The sequence below is a fragment of the Cervus canadensis genome, chromosome 26 (assembly GCF_019320065.1).
Source record: "Cervus canadensis isolate Bull #8, Minnesota chromosome 26, ASM1932006v1, whole genome shotgun sequence".
Taxonomy (NCBI): domain Eukaryota; kingdom Metazoa; phylum Chordata; class Mammalia; order Artiodactyla; family Cervidae; genus Cervus; species Cervus canadensis.
Window position 1 is genome coordinate 28,743,111 of NC_057411.1, and position 21,376 is coordinate 28,764,486.

Consider the following 21,376-nt stretch of genomic DNA (forward strand, 5'->3'; position numbering starts at 1 on the left):
TTCCAGATGTTCAAGCTGGATTTAGAAAAGGCAGAGGAACCAGAGATCAAATTGCCAACATCTACTGGATCTTAGAAAAAAGCAAGAGAATTCCAGATCACCTAACTTCTGCTTCATTGAATATGCCAAAGCCTTTGACTGTGTGGATCACAACAAACTGTGGAAAATTCTTAGAGATGGGAATACCAGACCACCTTATACGCCTCCTGGGAAACCTGTATGCAGGTTAAGAAGCAACACTTAGAACCAGACATGGAACAACTGTTCCAAAGTGGGAAAGGAGAATGTCAAGGCTACTGTCAGTCACCCTGTTTATTTAACTTATATGCAGAGTACATCATGCGAAATGCCAGGCTGGATAAAGCAGAAGCTGCAATCAAAATTGCCAGGAGAAATATCAATAACCTCAGATACGTAGAAGACACCACCCTAATGGCAGAAAGCAAAGAGGAAGTGAAGAGTCTCTTGATGAAACTGAAAGAGGAGAGTGAGAAAGTTGGCTTAAAACTCAATATTCAACAAAGATTATGGTATCCGGATTCATCACTTCATGGCAAATAGATGGGGAAACAATGAAAACAGTGACAGACTGATTTTCTTGGGCTGCAGAATCACTGCAGATGGTGACTACAGCCATGAAATGAAAAGACGCTTGCTCCCTGGAAGAAAATCTATGAGAAACCAAGACAGCGTATTAAAATGCAGAGACATTACTTTGCCAACAAAGGTCCATATAGTCAAAGCTAAGGTTTTTCCAGTGGTCATATATGGATGTAAGAGTAGGACCATAAAGAAGGCTGAGCACCTAAGAATTGATTCTTTTGAACTTGGTGTGCTAGTTACAGCATTTAATATCAATATCCAATACTCTTTTATTAAATAAAATTTTCACAATGTCATCACATCACAAATCTATATAATCAAATTAAGGTTTTAAAGTTTAGGTAACACTGTTACAAACTAATAGTAATTTTGGAATTAAGTTATCTCAATTCCTAAGAATAAGAAAATTTAGTATGAATAAGAGAATTTCTTTCTAAGGCAGCAAACAGACATTAAACTATCTTAAATGGGCCATGATAGCAGATTGATAGTCCATTAAAGACAAAACTAAACTGAACAGGAATAAATGAAAGATATTAGGGACAAAAGATGAATATACATTTAAAGATGATGAAAGGATACTGAAGGGGAAATTAATCTGAATTTCTCATTAGAGATTACTACACAAACACTGATTATTATCATTTTAATCTTCCTACATATTATTTTTAAGTTTTGGGTATTAGGCTTAATTTTTTAAAGGTACATACTTTAAAGCAGTATTTATTTACTCTCCAGTTTTGTAGGAACCATAAAAAAACAAAACAAACCTAGTAATACTTAATTTACTAATAAACAGAACAGATATATGTTAAGTACTACTGTCAGGTAAACACAAAAAAGTACAGAAATGCCTCTGTGATTAGAGGAAAAGACCATTTTCAATAAGTGAGAGTTCCAGACAAGTAAAGGTTTAAGTTGAACACTGCAGGATTCACCATCATAAATAACCATTTTGGATGGAAATCTCCTTAAAAATGTATTTATCTCATTCCTCAGAAAGAGACCACAGCTTAAACCTTTTTCCTGATCACTCAGAATCAACTTTATGAAATTAATTCCTCTATCACAGAGAGATGTATTAAGAGTTATTAAAGTAGGAAAGGCTGTACATCTCGACAATGGATCGCCTCAAATAGGTATTTCAACTAGAATTTCTTCTCTCCTTCCTCTTGGTTTTCTTTAGCGTTGCAAGGAACAATGCCAGGTGCTCCTTACAACCTCTGATATCGCACTGGCCAGTTTCCTTTATTCCAACTCCTCTTTCTGTCAATTTTCAGCTTTGGCCCAAAAAGTAAAGTATTTCTTTGTGGCCAAACCAACTAATCACACATACATAATTTTTATATTTAGCTCTAAACTCAGTTATCATTGGTATTTATGATGGTTAACTGCCATATATATTTGCCTCCTGGTCAATTCCTTTTGTTATATAAAGACTGACTCTAGAATACTACACAAGAAACACTGACGACAAAATGAGACAAAGATGGTTTACAACGTTTTATATTAATATCTCACCACCAAACTGGTGTTAAGACTATGAACAATAATTTGAAAACATCTGATACTCAAGACATTTAACTGAGTTCATATTAATGAACATTAAGTGTGGATCATACGACAGGCCACGGGAATACAATGAAGAATGAAAATCTCCCTGTTTAAAGCAAAGCCTCATGATGAGGCAAACAATCAGAAATCATTAATAAAATACGGTAACATGAGAGCAGAGGCATGCGCAGGGTGCGGGGAGAACACTGGAAGGGCACCTGGCCCAGTGTGGGAGGACACAAGGCTCTGAGCAAAGACAGCAACTACCTTGTATCTTAAGAGTGAGGGCAGGGGGTGATCACTCGCAAGGCAAGGAAAAGAAGTATTTTAAACCTGTGAACTTTACTCTGAAGGACAGGACTGATGTCAACCTGCAGTCAACTAATGTCAACAGGACTAATGTCAACACAATAACCTAGTGTTAAGCTCCTCAGATTTGCAAATAAAAAGCAAGGTGGATGGAAAAGACTGCTAGAACAGATACTCTGACAACTAGTGATACAATTCAATGAATTGAAAAGAAACATAAGGTTGCTCATGGGACTGAAATTGTGGGCGTGAAATGCTTGGGGTATACGGAGTAACAGGAAAATAACTTTCCAACTTGACAGAGGAACCTGGAGTTACGTTATTAAAGCCAGGATATTGAAGCCAGTAGTTGGATCCTCACTCTCACAGGAGTCTGAAAAAGTCAACAAAACACTATCTGGATCTCTGGCTTCTCTAGAGGTAGGAGGAAGTAGACACAGCCCTACAGCTAGTTCCTGGGTACAGGTTTTAAAATATTCCATTTTCCACAGAGCCGTGAGGTGTTCCTTTTAAGAGCTGGACCAGGAGCCCCTAAAGGTCCCAGGGAACCAACTGAAGCAGCCACAAAACTTTTAGATGGAGATAATTAAACATTCAAGAGAAATTAAATTTCTACAAAGGGGAGCTTTTATCTAAAAATGCAAAGAAAAAAAAGCAATGTTAATTAAGCCATCTGAACAATTCAATAACAATGAAATAAATTAATATAAGGAGAGGCAGATGGTGATACAATCTGATGAAAGTGGATAGGCTTTTAGGGAAGTTAAAGAACAATGATCTAGAGGAGCAATAAGAAGCAAAAACAGCATTAATTCAATACCTTCAGGTCAGAGATACAAGGGGGAAAAGATCCCTAAATAACCGATTACATAATGTGACTATCTGTATTTGACATTAAACAAATACACAAACATGTAACTGTAAGAAGTCTCACAGAAGACAGACATAATGTGCTATAAGGAGAGGTACAACACAGGGAACATAGCTAGCGATTTACATATTACAACTAAGTGATTTAACTTATGTGAAACACATAGAATGCAAACGGCAGTTAAATGTTAGTTCTGTCCTTTCCTTCCTCTAAAAATACCTAGTGCTTTGTGATGCCAGAGAAAACAAATTTACAAAACATTACTTATAAATAGTTCTTTCAAACCAATTATAATGCAAATAATTATGAAAGAAAGCATGACACTCTTTGGACTTTAACATACTTTGTATTAAAATATTTGAGAATGGAGCCAAGAAAGCATTCTTGCATGGCTAGTATTATCATTACTAGCCAAAACTAACAGAAACCAAAAAACCCCCACAGAAGATAAGTCTGCAAAGACTCACTCTTAAATGAAGTGATACTGATTCTAAGATCATTTTTTTCAACTCAGTTCAAACATATACTGAACAATAATATTACTGGAATAGCTTTAAAAAATTAAGTTCTGTGCAATAAGTAATAATATTCAGGAGGGAGGAAAGGAGAAAAGAAGGAAAGAAGAAAGGAAGGAAAGAGGCCTGCCTACCTCAAACATTATTTCCTGATCAAGAGATATGTTTTCTCTTGTATGGATTGCTCAAGTAGGATTAAGAGAATTCAGTATGGTGATTGAACAACTAATCCCAAAGAGAATTTATAATGGTTTGATTCAACATGGTAAAACACAGAGCTTTCTGCTATTCTGATTATTAAAACATAAATTCTGTCTAGCTTTAAACTCTAAAAGGTTCACCATTACCTAAAAGATGAAGCATAATCCCCCAGGCAGGGCACACAAATCCCTCTCTGACCTACCTCTCCAGCCTCACTCACCTTCCATCACTTTCTGCCTTAAAATGCGTAAGAGCAGTACTTCTATCTATGATTTCTTCCTTGCTCCTGTAATGCTATTTTATATCACTGCTCCCTCTGGTTGAAACACACTTCTCGCTCTTTTACTTGCCTTTTTATTTATCCTTTAAGAGCTTTTTCAACCATCACTCCCTACCAGACATTTTTCCTGATTACTCAAATTGGGCTAAGTACTTTCCTGTGTTCCCACATCATCTCCTGTCACAACTGTTCAATACCTTTTAAAAAATTACCTTACAGCTTTTGGCTATGACTGAGCAGGTAGCAGCAAACCTACACTCTAGCTGAGAACAGCTAGAAAAGCCACTAACAATGACAGAAAGGCATCAGAACTGCTAGGACAGCCCGGCCTTGAGGAGCCATGATTCTAGAGAGGCAGTAACAACTAGAGATGAGTCAACACTCTGCACAGCTTTCCCTTTCAGGCACCTGCCCATCTTCTGAGTATATGGCAAGAGGTGTAAAATATGAGCAAATAAACCAACAGAGTTTTGGGGAGTCTTACAAGGCAAGAGTCAAAATTTCGTGACTTGAAGAGCCAAGAACCCAGCGGGAAGTGGGAGGGTCAGAGATCTGAACGTGACACTCAGCTGATTTTCCTCGTAATTAATCTTCTGAATGAAATTCTGAAGTTGGGGAGGACAAGGACCTAAGTGGCTAAGCAGAAAGTCTCTGAAAAGTAAGAATGAGCTCAGGGAAGAGTGTAGCACCCTTAAGGAATAAGGACACTAGTAAACACTCCAAGCTCTCAGCTGGAATCCTTGGCTACTCTCTAGGAGTTGGGGACAACCAGAAATAGATGAAGCCATACTCAACAGCAACCCAGCCTCCCATCAGCACAGTCCTTCAGTGGATTCAAGCTCCTTCAGTTTGTCCACCACTGGGAAGATTGAACCCTCCTGCAGAAAAATAACATCTAGAGCCTCTACAATTTCTCATGATGTTCAGCAACCAATCAAAAATAACCAGGCATGACAATAAAAAGGACCAAGTAATAAAAAACAAGAGAGAAAAAAGGGGGGACAACAAAAAGATCTTGGTCTTTGCGTTACCAGAAAAGGACCTGATACACAAACAGAGAGGAAGGAAGACAGATGAGAAGATGAAAATGTTCACTAAAGAAATGAAATCTATAAAAAATCCAAAAGGGAAATTTTAGAACTGAGACATGTAACAACTCAAATTAAGAACCTAATATGAAATCTAACAACAAACTCAGCAAGAGTAGACAGCGATGCTTTATAGTGCTAAATGAATTAAAAAAGAAAACATTTCTCTTGAGATAAAGCATCTGTATCTCAAGATAAAGAACAGAAAACTATACAAAGAAAGTAGACAGAAATAATGGAAAAAGAGCAAAACTTAAAAAAAAAAAAAAAAAAAAGAATGTACAATGTGGGAAAAAGCAACAGAATTGAAAGACTGACAGACCTCTAGAAAGAGTGATCAAGAAAAACTACATGCCAGCTAAGAAATAAAAAAGGGACCACCACTATGGACCCTTTAAATGTTAAAGAGAGAATACTTTGAGTAACTTTATACAAATAATTTGAAACTTCAGATGAAATGAATTCCTTAAAAAACACAACTCATCAAAACTGAGACAACATTTAAATGAAGACCTGACTAGCCTCATACTTACCAAAGATATTAATTAGTAAATACTTTACCCATAAATAAATCTCTAGGCCCCAGTGGCTTTGAAGTGAAACCATCCAACATTTAAGAAAGAAACAGTATCAATTTAAACAAATGGAGAGCACTGGGGGGAAAAAGCAGGAATAATTCCCAACTCATTTTACAAAGCCAGCATAACTTTATCATGAAAATCTAACAAAGGCATTACAAACCAATCTTACCCATGACCTTAGATGCAAGATTCCTAGCCAAAATGTTAATAAAATCCAATGATGTATAAAAATTCAACACTTATTCATGAAAAAAATTCCAAGCAAACTAAGGCAGAGAAAGGAATTTCTTAGATAAAGATTTAAAAATATATAGCAACTATTAGAGTTAATGGTAAAATATTGAAAGCTTTCTCCTCAAACGGAGACTTCAGCAGTATTCTGGAAACCCTAGCTAATTCTGAAAAACAGGAAAAAAACAAAGTTGTAAGGACTGGAAAGAATGAAATAAAACCATGATTATTCACATTTGATATGACCAGGGTATAATACACAGAAAATGCTAAAGACTCTGCAAACTACTAAGTAAGTTAATTTTATGGTCTCTATAAAAACCTACCAGCATATAGAAGCAACCACATAAAAAATTTAAAATGATACCATTTGTAATAGCCTCAACAAGTCTCAAATACCCAGGGATAAACCTGGGTAATAGCCTCAACAAGTCTCAAATACCAGGGATAAACATTATCAAATATTATTAAAAGAAACTGAAGACCATCTTTAAAGAAAAATAGAGAAACACTCCATGTTCATGGATTAGAAGACTCATAAACATGTTCACTCTTCCCCAAATCAATCTACAGATTCAGTAAAACCAACACCCCACAATCTTTTTGTTTTTTGAAAACTGACAACTGTATTAAAAGTATTGTTACATACAGAAGAGCAAGGGGCTTAAAACAGCCAAGACAACTGTTACGAAAAAAGAAAGAGAACAAAGTATACGCCACCAAAGACATTATTATGCTATAACAACTGAGGCAGCATGATATTTAGGAGAAGTGACCAGATCAATGAAGAGAGGCAAGAAACTGACCCACAAGTGTATTTACTCACATACAGCAGTCACATCGTTAGCAACAAAAACACACCATGGGGCAGCGGCACAAGCTGCATTTCTAACCAATAGTACTGCTTTTCTAAATGCAGAAAAATTATTCTTGACTCCTACTTCACATCCTATCACAAAGGGAAAAAAAATTTTATTACTTCGGGTGAGGCAAACATTTCTTTAAAAGGACTAAGCAAAAAGGAAAAAATTTCTGATATTTGGCCATTAAAAATTAAGATATTCTATTTATCAAAAGTCAACATATACAGAGCTGAAGATGTGTATAATACACAGAGCCTGCAAAACAAAAAACTTCTAACAATTTAAAAAGGAAGGCAACAGAACCCAGGTGAAAGATGTGAACAGACATTTCACCAAAAAAGATAGTCAATGGCCAATTAGCACATGAAAAGCTGAATTTCATTAGCTACCCAGGAAATGCAAATTAAAACCCAATGTTATACTGTAACACACTCACCAGAATAACTAAAATGAAAAAGACAGACAATATCAAGGTTCACAAGGATGCAGAGCAACCTGGGACTTCCATACTCTGCTATGAGGGTAAAAAGAAAAAAAAAATGGGGTGTAAAAGTGTACCAACTTGGGTAAGTCATACAATTGGTGGTATCTGCTAAACCTGAGAATACACATATTCTAGGTTCTAGCGATTCCACCTCTAAGAATATACTCAACAGCAATGTACAAGTATGTTCACCAAAAGACATACACAAAAACGACTCTAATGACCATCAACAGCAGAATGGATAAATGAATCCCTATGATGGGATCTTATAACAAAAAAATTAAATAATAATACTGAGCAAAGAAGCCCAGAACATATTTTATTATTCCATACATAAATATAATTCAAAACAAAGAAAAACTAATCTCTGATAACAGGATAATGTTTCTTTATGGGGAAAAGATAGATGATGGTAAATATAAGACACAAGAAGAGCTTCTGAAGGTGCTGGTAATGTGGTTAGTGTCATTTTGTGAAAATTTATGAGTTGTACACTCTATGATCTATATATACTTTAAGAAACTGTTTACTTAAGGAAAAGAAAAAAACCAACCTAGGGGCAAAACAGATGTATTTATTTACCAAATCTACAGATAGTACAAAAATGACAAAGTTAATATATTAGAGCCAGACATCCTGGAATGTGAAGTCAAGTGGGTCTTAGGAAGCATCACTACAAACAAAGCTAGTGGAGGTGATGGAATACCAGTTGAGCTATTTCAAATCCTGAAAGATGATGCTGTGAAACTGCTGCACTCAATATGCCAGCAAATTTGGAAAACTCATCAGTAGCCACAGGACTGGAAAAGGTCAGTTTTCATTCCAATCCCTAAGAAAGGCAATCCCAAAGAATGCTCAAACTACCACACAATTGCACTCATCTCACACACTAGCAAGTAATGCTCAAAATTCTCCAAGCCAGGATACAACATTACGTGAACCGTGAACTTCCAGATACTCAAGCTGGTTTTAGAAAAGGCAGAGGAACCAGAGATCAAATTGCCAACATCTGCTGGATCACTGAAAAAGCAAGAGTTCCAGAAAAACATCTATTTCTGCTTTATTGACTATGCCAAAGCCTCTGACTGCTATTGTGGATCACAATAAACTGTGGAAAATTCTGAAAGAGATGGAATACCAGACCACCTGACCTGCCTCTTGAGAAATCTGCATGCAGGTCAGGAAGCAACAGTTAGAACTGAACATGGAACAACAGACTGGTTCCAAATAGGAAAAGGAGTATGTCAAGGCGGTTCATTGTCACTGTGCTTATTTAACCTATATGAAGAGTACATCAAGAGAAACGCTGGGCTGGATGAAGCACAAGCTGGAATCAAAAGATTGCCGGGAGAAATATCAAAAACCTCAGATTTGCAGATGGCACCATCCTTATGGCAAAAAATGAAGAACTAAAGAGCCTCTTGATGAAAGTGAAAGTGGAGAGTGAAAAAGTTGGCGTAAAGCTCAACATTCAGAAAACAAAGATCATGGCATCCGGTCCCATCACTTCATGGGAAATAGATGGAGAAATAGTGGAAACAATGGCAGACTTTATTTCTTTGGGCTCCAAAATCACTGCAGATGGTGACTGTAGCCTTGAAATTAAACGATGCTTACTCCTTGGAAAAAAAATTATAACCAACCTAGACAGTATATTAAAAAGCAGGGACATTACTTTGCCAACAAAAGTCCATCTAGTCAAGGCTATGGTTTTTCCAGTAGTCATGTATGGATGTAAGAGTGGGACTATAAAGAAAGCTGAGCACCGAAGAACTGATGCTTTTGAACTGTGGTTTTGGAGAAGACTCTTGAGAGTCCCTTGGACTGCAAGGAGATCTAACCAGTCCATCCTAAAGGAAATCAGTCCTGAATATTCATTGGAAGGTCTGATGTTGAAGCTGAAACTCCAATACTTTGGCCTGATGTGAAGAGTCGACTCATTTGAAAAGACCCTGATGCTGGGAAAGATTGAAGGCAGGAGAAGGGGACAACAGAGGATGAGACGGTTGGATGGCATCACTGACTCGATGGACATGGGTTTGGGTGGACTCCCGGGAGTTAGTGATGGGCAGGGAGGCCTGGTGTGCTACAGTTCACGGGGTTGCAAAGAGTCAGACACGACTGAGCAATTGAACTGAACTAAACTGAATATATTAGATGATGATGTTGTTTAGTCACTAAGTCGTGTCTGACTCTGTGACCCCAAGAACTGTAGCCCACCAGGCTCCTCTGTCCATGAGATTTCGCAGGCAAGAATACTGGAGTGGGTTGCCATTTCCTTCTCCAGGGATCCAACCTGCATCTCCTGCATTGCAGGTGGATTCTGTACTGCTGAGCCACCAGAAAACCTCCAATACTTAGGTAATAATTTTAAAGCTAGAAAAATGGGCCAGCATCAAATTATCAACAGATAAACAGCAACAATTTAAAACTTAGTAAGAATAAATATGAAACAGTGCAGCTAAGTCAAAAACTTAAAAAGTACATCTAGGATAAGGGAAATTCTGCTTAAAAGCAGAGAAACAGAACAGAAAGGTTTTAAAAACAAGTTCAGTAACAACAAGACATTGCTGCCAAAAAAAAATTTTTTTTAAATTTAGGGCTATATTAATGAAGTTATCAAGCCAAGATAAAGTGAGGTGACAGTTTCACTCTACTGCTCACTAATGAACACAACTCAAATGTCATGATCTAAGAAACATGGTGAAAAGAGTGCATCAGAGGGAAAAAAGTAGATGGTAAAAAGGGGAAACCTTGCCAAGTGAAAAATGGTTCAAGAACAAAGGATATATAATTGGAAGAGAGGACTTTTCGAGCTTAACAGGATTGTAAGTAGACAATACAGAACAAACTTATTCTGTACTGCTTCAGTGTACAGAATTAGAACCAACAGGTAGCCAATAGAAAGCAGTTTTCAGGTTCAATTCAGAAAAAAATCTCCAGTAACTGGTAGAGCTTTTCTACGGTGGAATGGACAAGTAGAGGATCACTTATCAGAAATGTCAAAACTTTTCTTATTGTGTGATTAGACCAAATCAGTATTTCCCAGACCTAACACATATTACTAAAGTGAAGTTAAAGTCGCTCAGTTGTGTCCAACTCTGCAACCCCACGGACTACAAAGTCCATGGAATTCTCCAGGTCAGAATACTGGGAGTGGGCAGCCTTTCCCTTCTCCAGGGGATTGTCCCAACCTAGGGATTGAACCCAGCTCTCCCACATTGCAGGTGGATTCTTTACCAGCTGAGCCACAAGGGAAGCCCAAGAATACTGGAGTGGGTAGCCTATCCCTTCTCCAGCGGATCTTCCCTACCCAGGAATCAAACTGGGGTCTCCTGCATTGCAGGTGGACTCTTTACCAACTGAGCTATAACAAAACTATGATGTTTATTAAAATACAAATTCCCATAGTTGCCACCACAAGCCCAGTAGGTCTGGGAGAGGAATCTGCAAGACACCTCCTGGTGATTCTCATACACCTAGGAGCCCTGTGGTTCCAGATCCTACATTTGGAAACACAAAATTAGATGGCCTTTAAGTTTAAAGATCCTTAGATTTTCAAAATTCTAATGAAAATCATCTTTATATAAACACTTGAGGCAGATTTATCTTTGTGTATATATATATATATAAAAAGTACATCTGAAAGTACATGTCACTTTAACCAGTCTTCAATTTTTTCCCCTGAATTTATAACAAAATTGTTGTGTACTTGAAAGTACTATTAATATATAAAAGAACTTCTCTAGCCTGAATGATTAAAAAATGATAATAAACATGCATTTAACAAACATTTACTGTGAGCCAACTATATGCCAGTAAACTAAAGTCAAATCATGAGGAAATTATAATATTGTGTGCTGTCATACGTGAAGACCAGAGTGCTGTAGAAGCAAACTGAAGGGAAGTGATAGATGTATAATATTCTTGCATGACCACTCTGTCCTAAACTGCAAGACAGGAGATGCAAGTTTTAAGAAAATGACCTTGTAGTAGTAGTGTTAAGGTGAAAGTAGAGGTGGGGAGAAGAAAACTAGAGGAGAAAAAGTTAAAAATATTTTATTTTTCCACTTTAACCAGCACCAAAAAAAAAGAAAGCCCTAAAATAAAAAAGTTGGTTTAGAGACAAGACTATTTTTCTTATGCAAAGAGTGAAAAAGGAGGAAAATCACAGTTACGAGAAATTGTGAAAAGGGAAGTAGAAAAACCGGTCCCTCAGAGTTGCAGAAGAAAAATAAAAGAACAGATAAGTGTCCTTGAGGTTCTTCTGTCAAGCGGCTCAAGCCCCTATAGCTTTTCACTCCCATCTCTATCTTATTTCCTAACACCATCAGACCAAGCCCACACACATTTTACAAGAACTAAGTAAGGCTTCTAGGATTCCTTGGTAGCTCAGATGGTGAAGAATCTGCCTGAAAGACTGGAGACCCAGGTTCAATTTCTAGATTGGGAAGATCCCCTGGAGAAGGGAATGGCAACCTACTCCGGTATTCTTGCCTAGAGAATTCTGTGGACTGAGGGGCCTGGCGGGCTATAGTCCATGAAGTCACAAAGAGTCAGACATGACTGAGTAACACTAAGCAGAGCTTCTACGTGGCATTACCAAAGACAAAACCTTAAACAGATCCGTCTTAGAAGTTCTGATACTGTCCTGTTCTCTGGCATTATGCCTTAATAATATGTTAAAATATCTATAAAAATAGGTCAGATTAAGTGATAATATAGCAATATACCATAATCCTGATAGAAATCACCTTCAAAGACCATGTTATAAAAGTTTATCATGCATGTTGGTTGCATGCTGACTTGAGATAATAGGGGAAAAAAATGGTTCTAAAAGCAGATGTAATAAAGCTTTGAGGCTTATTAGAATGTCAGAACATAACAGAAGAAATTTCTATTTTTCTCATAGTTGTATCCCCAAAGCTAGAATAGTGCTCAGAATATCACACTTAACAAACATTTACTGAATGACTGAATCACACAAGCATACAAAAATTAAAAGTATAATGGGAAGAAAAATGCCTCAGGTTCAAAATTATAACTTTATTACTTACTAGTTGAAATCCTGAGCAATTTGGGACTACTGTCTTTTTCAAAGGATCAAGAGTGTGTGATCTTATGGACTATACAAGGGAAGCCCTCAAAGGATTAAGTGAGATATTAAATGTATTTGATAGCACACGCAAATGCTCCTAGTATAAAAGGCTTTCAATCAGATTAACTAATTTTCCAATTCCCTAAATGACAATTAAGTAACACTAAAAGCAAAACATATATTTCTTCAGCTTGTGGGCAAGAAGATAAAAGTAGGTTGGAATTAGAAAAAGCACACAGACATCAATAACCTATGGTGTGGTGGTTTAGAGCTAAGTCGTGTCCGACTTGTGACTCCATGGACTGCAGCCCACTAGGCTCTTCTGTCCATGGAATTCTCCAGGCAAGAATACCGGAGTGGGTAGCCATTTCTTATTCCAGGCGATCTTCCCAACCCAGGGATCGAACCTGAGTCTCCTCCACTGCAGGGGGGATTCTTCACTGTTAAGCTACCAGGGAAGCTCAGATATTGTCATTTGCTTACACATACTGAAAATTTATTGGCCATTATTCTTTATCCCAAGCACAGAGCTAGGTACTAGGGATAAACGATGTATAAAGACATACCAGTAAATTCTGGGGAGTAGACATATTCACAGCTATTTGTTAAAAAAATAAAAACTCTAATTATATGAAATTTCTAAGAGAAAAGGCATATAGCCAACAGTAATTAAGAGGTAAGCTGATTATCTCCCTAGAAGCTTTCAACATTGACACGACCTTAGTAGGTTATGTAATTCTTTACTAATATTTATGAAAGATCAAGGTTTTGATCACTAAAGATAAGGATGTGATTATATTCGGCCTCTATGGTGAGCTATGTATCTAGAAATAAAGAAGGCTTCCTACTCTAAGTATTGTGCTACAAGGAAAGGGAAGGGACATACTTATCTTCCTAAAGGTGTAACCCAGATAAAACAAAAAAGCAAACAGTTCATTTTTTCTCATATAAAGAGTATCTTTAATGGTACATATTTCTCCAATGCACTGTCAAGATACTGTTACATATGATAGATGGTAATAAAAGCCACCTATCTAAGAGTGAAGAGAGAAATCTTTACCTGATTTGTAGGTATTTTCGGCACATTCACTTTCCACATCTGGGCTTCCCTAGAGATTGCCTTTTCCAACAGGAAAGACAATCTCTGGTTTTCCAAAGGCCCTGGAAACTTCATGATATCCTATGGATCTGCCTGCCACCCAGCTTGATGTAGCTACCTATAAAAGCAAATATAAAACAATGTTCTATATTTAATTACACATATATGGTAAGTATAGCATTGTATAAATATGTTGGTACTTATTAAGCAATTCATAAAATAAAAATGTTATGAGGCAATATAGGATTTTACAGCTCTTTAAAATACCATATATTAAAATGTTTACAATAATAATTAGTTATCTAAAACATTTTCCCTTTAAATCTGAAATTCAGTTATAAAGAGACAAAAACATGACCATATAATTGACAGAATCTTTGGACTTTGATCAAAACATCAATGTGTCAAAACTAAGTCATAGGCTTTTTAAACTAGACATTTTTAGAAGTAGTTGTCCTAAATATTCCTGTTTAAAATCTAATCAGATAAGGGCTAAGCAGTCTCTTCATTAAAAAAAAAAAAAATACCATTTCCACTTAGTATGAAACTATCCCCTTAAGTATGAAACCATCTTGAACTCTGCTTCCCAATATAGTGTCCACTAGCTACACATATCTATTAAAATCAGAACTGAGTAAAGTTAAAATATAATTCCACAGTCACACTAGCCATATTTCAAGTACTAAACTGCTACATGTGACTAGTGAATATTGCACTGGACAGTACGGAAAAGGAACACTTCTATCAAGGCAGTAACTTCTACTTGACAATGCTGATTTAGAAAGCTCAACAGTGAGGTAACTGGTGCTAGCGGTAAAGAATCCACTTGCCAATGCAGGAGACACAGAGATGTGGGTTTGATTCGTGGGTTGGGAAGATCCCCTGGAGGAGGAAATGGCAACCCACTCCAGTATTCTTGCCTGGAGAATCCCATGGATGGAGGGACCTGGCAGGCCCCAGTCCACAGGGTTGCAAACAGTCGGTCACAGCTGAAGTGACTTAGGATGCAAGGTAACTGGCACTCTAAAACAAGCAAGTCTAAAAAGCAAAGTCTAGATAAGCGCAAAGCATCTGAGAGTCTGAGAGATATTTCTACATTAAAGTTAAAAAAAAAAAAAAAAAAGGAAACCAGAGATTTAACTGTGTGTAGAAAACTGGAGACACTGTGGAAGGATGTGAAAAAACGTAATTAGATTTGATGATAGTTAAGTGCCAAAGAATTGATGCTTTTGAATTGTGGTGCTAGAGAAGACTCTTGAGAGTGCCCTGGACAGGAAAGAGATCAAACCAGTCAATCCTAAAGGAAATCAACTCTGAACATTCATTGGAAGGACTGATACTAAAGCTCGAATACTTCGGCCACCTAATGTGAAGAGCCGACTCACTGAAAGAGACCCTGATGCTGGGAAAGACTGAGGCCAGGAGGAGAAGTGGGGGGGACAACAAAGGATGAAATGGTTGGATGGCATCACCAACTCAATGGACATGTATGTGCATGCATGCTCAGATTCTGCAACACTATGGACTGTAGTCAGCCAGGTTCCTCTGACCATGAGATTCTCCAGGCAAGAATTCCGGAGTGGGTTGCCCTTTCCTATTCCAAGGGATCTTTCTGAACCAGGGACAGACCTGCATCTCTGGAGTCTCCTGCACTGGCAGATAGATTTTTTGAGCAAACTCCAGCAGATAGTGAAGGACACAGAAGACTGGCATGCTGCAGTCCATGGGACTGCAAAAAGTCAGACACAACTTAGTGACTGAACAACAACAAAGCAAATAAAAAGGTTATTAAATTCAGAAAGAGATTATGCAAGAAAGTAAATATAATAATATAAGAAAAGCTATGAAAACCTGGACAGCATATTAAAACGCAGAGACATTACTTTGCCAACAAAGGTCCGTATAGTCAAAGCTATGGTTTTTCCAGTGGTTATATATGGATGTGAGAGATGGACCATAAAGAAAGCTGAGAGTCGAAGAATTGATGCTTTTAAACTGTGGTGCTAGAGAAGACTCTTGAGAGTCCCATGGACTGCAAGGAGATCAAACCAGTCAATCCTAAAAGAAATCAGTTCTGAATAGTCATTGAAAGGACTATGTTGAAGCTGAAGCTCAATACTTTGGCCACCTGATACAAAGAGCTGCCTCATTAGAAAAGACCCTGATGCTGGGAAAGATTAAAGGCAGGAGCAGAAGAGGACTAAAGAGGATGAGATGGTTGGATGGCATCAATGACTCAATGGACATGAGTTTGATCAAGCCCCAGAAATTGGTGATCGACAGGGAAGCCTGGCGTGCTACAGTATATGGGGTCGTAAAGTCGGACACAACTGAGCAACTTAACTGAATTATATTAATATACCACAATATTTACAAAGCAGTAATAATGAAAATACTGAATCGAGATTTCAACACAAACACTGGGATAAAACTACACTGGTGGGATGAGGGGAGTCAGGAGGCAGAATGAGAGCCTCGTCTTTATATTTCAGAAGAAAACATAAATATCTAAAGCTCAAACATCAAAAGACAGCAGTAGTTATCTGAAAGTATGACTTTTAAATAACAAGAGAAAAAGCTAAGAGCAAAGAGTGGTTAACCTGTAGGGAATGAGAAAACCTGTAGGGAATGAGAAGAGTAGAGTGTGGGGAAGTCAAGCAGCATTGGAATGCTGTTTTTCATTGAAGACCTCGAATAACTATTCCATTTTATCAACTATGTACCTGTATTACCTATCTGCTTCAGATCCCAGGGATTTTTTTAAAAAATGTTTTAATGTCTAGTTTTAACACACTAGACAGTAAGTAGAAAAATCCCCACTTTTTTATAAAAATTAAAATTAGAAAAAACAAAATATACAAGCCTAATCTTCAATTTCTGTGTTCCCTCTGCCCCAACTCTAGCTAATATCCTCTTTCCTATGAATCACCCCACATATTTCACTGCCTTACTGCTTAACCTACTGCAAACTACCTCCAGTTAACAGGACAGTGATTTTTTTCTTTTTGCTTCTTTAAACTTCTGGGTTTTTGCAAATTTTCTATATCAAGCATGAAGTGCTTTTTATATTAAGAAACAAGTTAAATAACTTAAGAGAGTGGAAAATAGAAACTATCCTGAAAGATCCATCTAAAAGGTAAGTTCTTCCAAGAACTATCTCTCTTATAAATTCCTTTGAATTCATATCTACCAATATCATGTTTTTGTAACCCACAGGGCCCACAGCAGTGTCCTGATGAAATAGAGATATAATTACATGCTCATTTCAACCCTTGGTGCCAAAACCAAAAAACTATAACCAAAACAAACCCAAGTCTGATCTCTTTCAAAGAGCAAGCCTTCAAATGTTTGAAAGCTGTTAGCATGCTCATCAGTTTATCTTCTGCAGAAATGAAAGACTATTCAAGAGTTCCTCATGTGACATGATTTTTGCTCTTCAAAATTAGCACCAATTATTAATGCTCCCTAAGATCATGAGCTACTTTTTTTTAAAGAGGCTATTGAATTACCAAGACAAAATTTATGCTCAGCTAAAACTCTAAGACTTTCTAAAGTACACTCTTAGGCAAAGTTCTCTACCTCCCTGCCTCATCGTGCGTGGGCTTTTGGTGCCTTTTTTGGGGGTGGGGAAGGACGTTACATCCTTGTTCAGGACCTTAAATGCATTCTTTCTTTAAACAAAGTCATCTTGTTAAATTCCATTTACTGTTATATTCTGCTGAGATGTTCTGAGATTCCAATTTTGTTGCCGTGGTACTTTCCTCAAATTCTCCACAATCTGAAATAAACAGACTTACTATAACTTCATTTAAAGTAAACATAAATATCAACCTCAGAAACAAGAGTGTCAACTAGATAATCACCTGTCAAGAGGTATTTAGAAGAAATACCCATACCGGATGCAGACTGAACTCCTTAGGTTCTAAGACTTCTTCTAAACCTAATTTTAATCAGTAATTGATTAACTCTTGTCAAAACTTATTTCATTCCTTTAGCTACTCTCACGAGGGTGGCTCACCAGGATTTGCCAGCTTTCTAAAATTACTAAGACAAACTAAAAGAAAACCCCATGCCCAAATGGCGTCACTGGTGAATTCTACCAAACATTTACAGAAACATTAAGACAAATTCTTCACAAACTCTTTCAAAAAATAAAGAGGAGGAGTCCTTCTCAACTCATTTTATGAGGACAGTTATGATCCTGCCACCAAAATCAAAGACTACAGTAGGAAAACTGTAGACCAATATATACCTCTTTTAAATACAGATGCAGAATTTGTCAACAAAATACTAGCAATCTGTATCTGAAAACATAAAAAGGGGATTATACACCATAACCAAGTGGGATTTAGCCCAGGAATGTAAAGTTGGTTTAACATTCAGAAATCAATGTAACACGCCATGAAGTGAAGTGAAGTGTAAGTCGCTCAGTCGTGTCTGACTCTTTGCAGCCCCATGGACTATACAGTTCATGGAATTCTCCAGGCCATAATACTGGAGTGGGCAGCCTTTACCTTCTCCAGGGGATCTTCCCAACTCAGGGATTGAACCCAGGTCTCCTGCATTGAAGGCGGATTCTTTACCAGCTGAGCCACAAGGGAAGCCCTACACCGTACGTATCAACAGAAAAAACAAACAAACAAAAAAACACAATAGGGAAACATAACTCCTTTTCCTTAAACTCATATTTCCTTAAACTTCAAAAAAATGGGGTATAAATAATACAAGAATGGAGGACATCTGTGGGGATGTTCCAGATTTTCCAAGCTACAGAAAAGTGAAACTGCAGTATCTAATCTGGCTATTGCAGATCAGATATAAACTCAATATCTGGATCCTATAGACAGAGGGTCACTTGTGAGTCTACTAACATAATGAGAATTCCGACAGATATGACAAAAGTAAAAGTATCAATGTTAAGGTTACTAAAGTGGATAACTTTACTGGGATAACTGATTATCTGTAGGATGGTCTCTCCTATTAACCTTGATGGCAAACACTCTCCAGAGTTCAGCACTGTGCTAAATAATAACAGTTTACACGTGTTAAGTGCTTAGCTAAAAAACATTAAGTGTTTATTACTTAGCCAGGTATTGTTCAAAATATTGCCATATTAGCTCCTCAAACTCAAAGAACGGTATTTTTGGTGGTGGGGGTTTAGTCACCAAGTCAGGTCCAACTCTTGCAACCCCATGGGCTGTAGCCTGCCTGGCTCCTCTGTCCACAGGATTTTCTGGGCAAGAATACCGGAGACGGTTGCCATTTCCTTCTCCAGGGGATGTTCCGGACCCAGGGATCAAACCCAGATCTCCTGCACTGCAGGCAGATCCTTTATGGACTAAGCTACCAGGGAAGCATATTATTAAGTTTGTATTCTTATTAAGCCTCTTTTAAAGACGAAGAAACATGCACAGAAAGGTGAATACTTTTCACCTTTGACTGTTGCATACAATCAGAATAAAGCATGTACACACGTTAAGCTTCCAATCTTAACCAAGAACCATTTGAGAGTTCCATTCTAAACTAGTATGTCACACTGCCACGAAAACTCATTGAACTCAGTTTAACTGCAAACCATCCAAGTGCACCTTCCCAAAACACGCTGATTCTACTAGTCTGCTCTTCATCAGTATTAAGAAACTTCTAGTTCAGAAGCTTGGAATTTCTGATGTGTCTGGTCCCAGACTAGCAAATCTGAACCGTCATTTCTTCCTTATTTGCCTGTTCCCTTCTGCTTTGTCTGCCACAAATGACCTGGAAAAGCTAGAAGCTGATAACACTACTTCAATTTTTTCCGAGATACAGACCGTATAGCACAGTCAGACTGCCTGGGTTGGAATTCTGGCCACCGTGTCCTGGCTGTCATCTAGCAGGAGAAATGAATTTTATGGAGCCTCAGTTTCCCTCATCTGTAAAATGTTTCTGAACCACCTACCCCTGTGAAGATTCAGTTAAGTTGCAAACCATTTAGAACCATGCCTGTCCAATAATAAGCCTCAACAAGTGTTACTATTAACATCATAATGTCACACTGCTGTTGTTCAAACGCTGAGTGGCTCCCGCCGACAGACTAAAAGTTGAATGCTTTGACATTCAAAAATTCTCCAGTCTGATGCCATCCTACCTCCGGAAAGATACCTTTCCACTACTTTGCTACCTAATTCGCAACTCCTACCCAAATGATCTGCAGTGGAATCACTAGCTCGGCAGAGGGCCTTCCGCCCTCTTCAAATTTTCGGTCGTCTTATCTGCCCTTAGGGTGCAAACTCTAAGCTCAGCTTCTTCGGCAGATCTCCCCACCCACCCAAAACCCCGGGTAACGTTTCTCTCCCCCGCCTTCCCGCAGGTTCTCCCCAACATCTGCTCCGCCCCCCTGCGCCGTCCCCAGCACCGCCCGCTTTGCAAAGTGAACCATCTTCCTCCGGCTCCCTTGGGGGCGTTGAGGTCTAGGGTTGGGGGTGTGTCCCGTTCTTTGTGTATCCCCCAGGCTCGCGGAGTCTAGAACGCGCACTAGGAAGCGATTTGCTGCAGCTACAAAAAAAGTTACGCGCTGACGGAAAAAACTGGCCCGAAAAGGAACCCAGCGAAGCTGTTTCCAAACTGGGCAGGTGCCGAGTTGTCGGTGATGGGGGTGGGGTGGGGGGGTATCCCGCAGGTTTCCCCGACGGGTCGCGCGGCGCTGAAGGGGGTCGCGCGCGGGTGGCGGGGACCGCCCCCCCGCCCCTCACCTTCTCCTCCTCTTCTTCCTCCTCCTCCTCCTCCCCGGCAGAACTGTAGACCTCAAAGTGGTGACGAGGGGTCATCCGGGGGCCCGTTACCACCTCATTTTCCTCGGCGCGCGGCGACTAGACGCGCGGGACCAGGACCGGGCCGACTGAGGAGGGAGAAGAGGGGGAAGCGGGCCGGAGGGCGCGGGCGCTGGCGCTCGAGCGGGACGCACGGCTGCAGCCGGTGGGTTGGTCAGCGAATTAGTTCCATGACGCCCCCGGACCTGAGGCCGCCGCCGCCGGTCCCACTCCTCCAACCGCCGCCGCTTGTGCCCGGGTGGGGAGGGGGTTCCCTCTCGCCATAGGGCGGCGGGGGCCGGGGAGAGGCGGGGGGTGAGACCGGCTCTGCCCCTGCCCAGGGGAAGCGCCTCCGAGGGGAAATGGTGAAAGGGGGGGAAGGGGGAAAAATGAAAAGAAAAAAAAAGGAAGGGGAAAGGGGGGAGAAAAATAAGAAAAAAGCGAGACAGAGGCGATGCCGCGTCCGCTCGCGGGGAAGGCTGGGGAGGGAGGGGAGGAGAGAAAGAAGTGCCGGCTTCCTTGGCTCCGCCCTCGCGGACCGATTCCTAGATTCTCTCACTCCCTGTAAACAACCCTGGTCTGTTCTCTCATCCTCCCACTTTTTCCTCTCCGTCCAACGGACATACTCAGAAGTTCGGAAAAAAGCTCGGCAGTTTTGGAAACGGGCCGGGAAAGTCTTTGGCATTGGGGTAGGAGAGGGGTAAGGAAAGCTAAAGGTGCGTGGACTCGTTCCCGTGGAGCAGCGGAAGGGTTTTCCATCGACGGCACGGTGACGTAAGCGCCTCCTCGACTCGCTGGAAAAGGCGTGCGGAGG

At 39.3% G+C, this 21,376-nt stretch overlaps 1 protein-coding gene across 3 annotated transcripts in view; it reads right to left on the minus strand.

Moving 5' to 3' along the window:
- Positions 1-21,051, minus strand: part of CCNI (cyclin I) — a 36,172-nt gene extending 15,121 nt beyond the window's left edge. For 2 of the 3 annotated variants that reach the window (XM_043447734.1, XM_043447733.1), the window contains exons 1-2: positions 20,506-21,051; positions 13,739-13,895 (exon numbers count right to left, since the gene is read on the minus strand). In XM_043447734.1, coding sequence (XP_043303669.1) covers positions 13,739-13,852 — 114 coding nt within the window. In that variant the 5' untranslated portion in view covers positions 13,853-13,895; positions 20,506-21,051. The remainder of the gene's footprint in view (positions 1-13,738; positions 13,896-20,505) is intronic. The other variant, XM_043447735.1, reaches the window with a different exon arrangement.
- Positions 21,052-21,376: the final 325 nt, after the last annotated feature.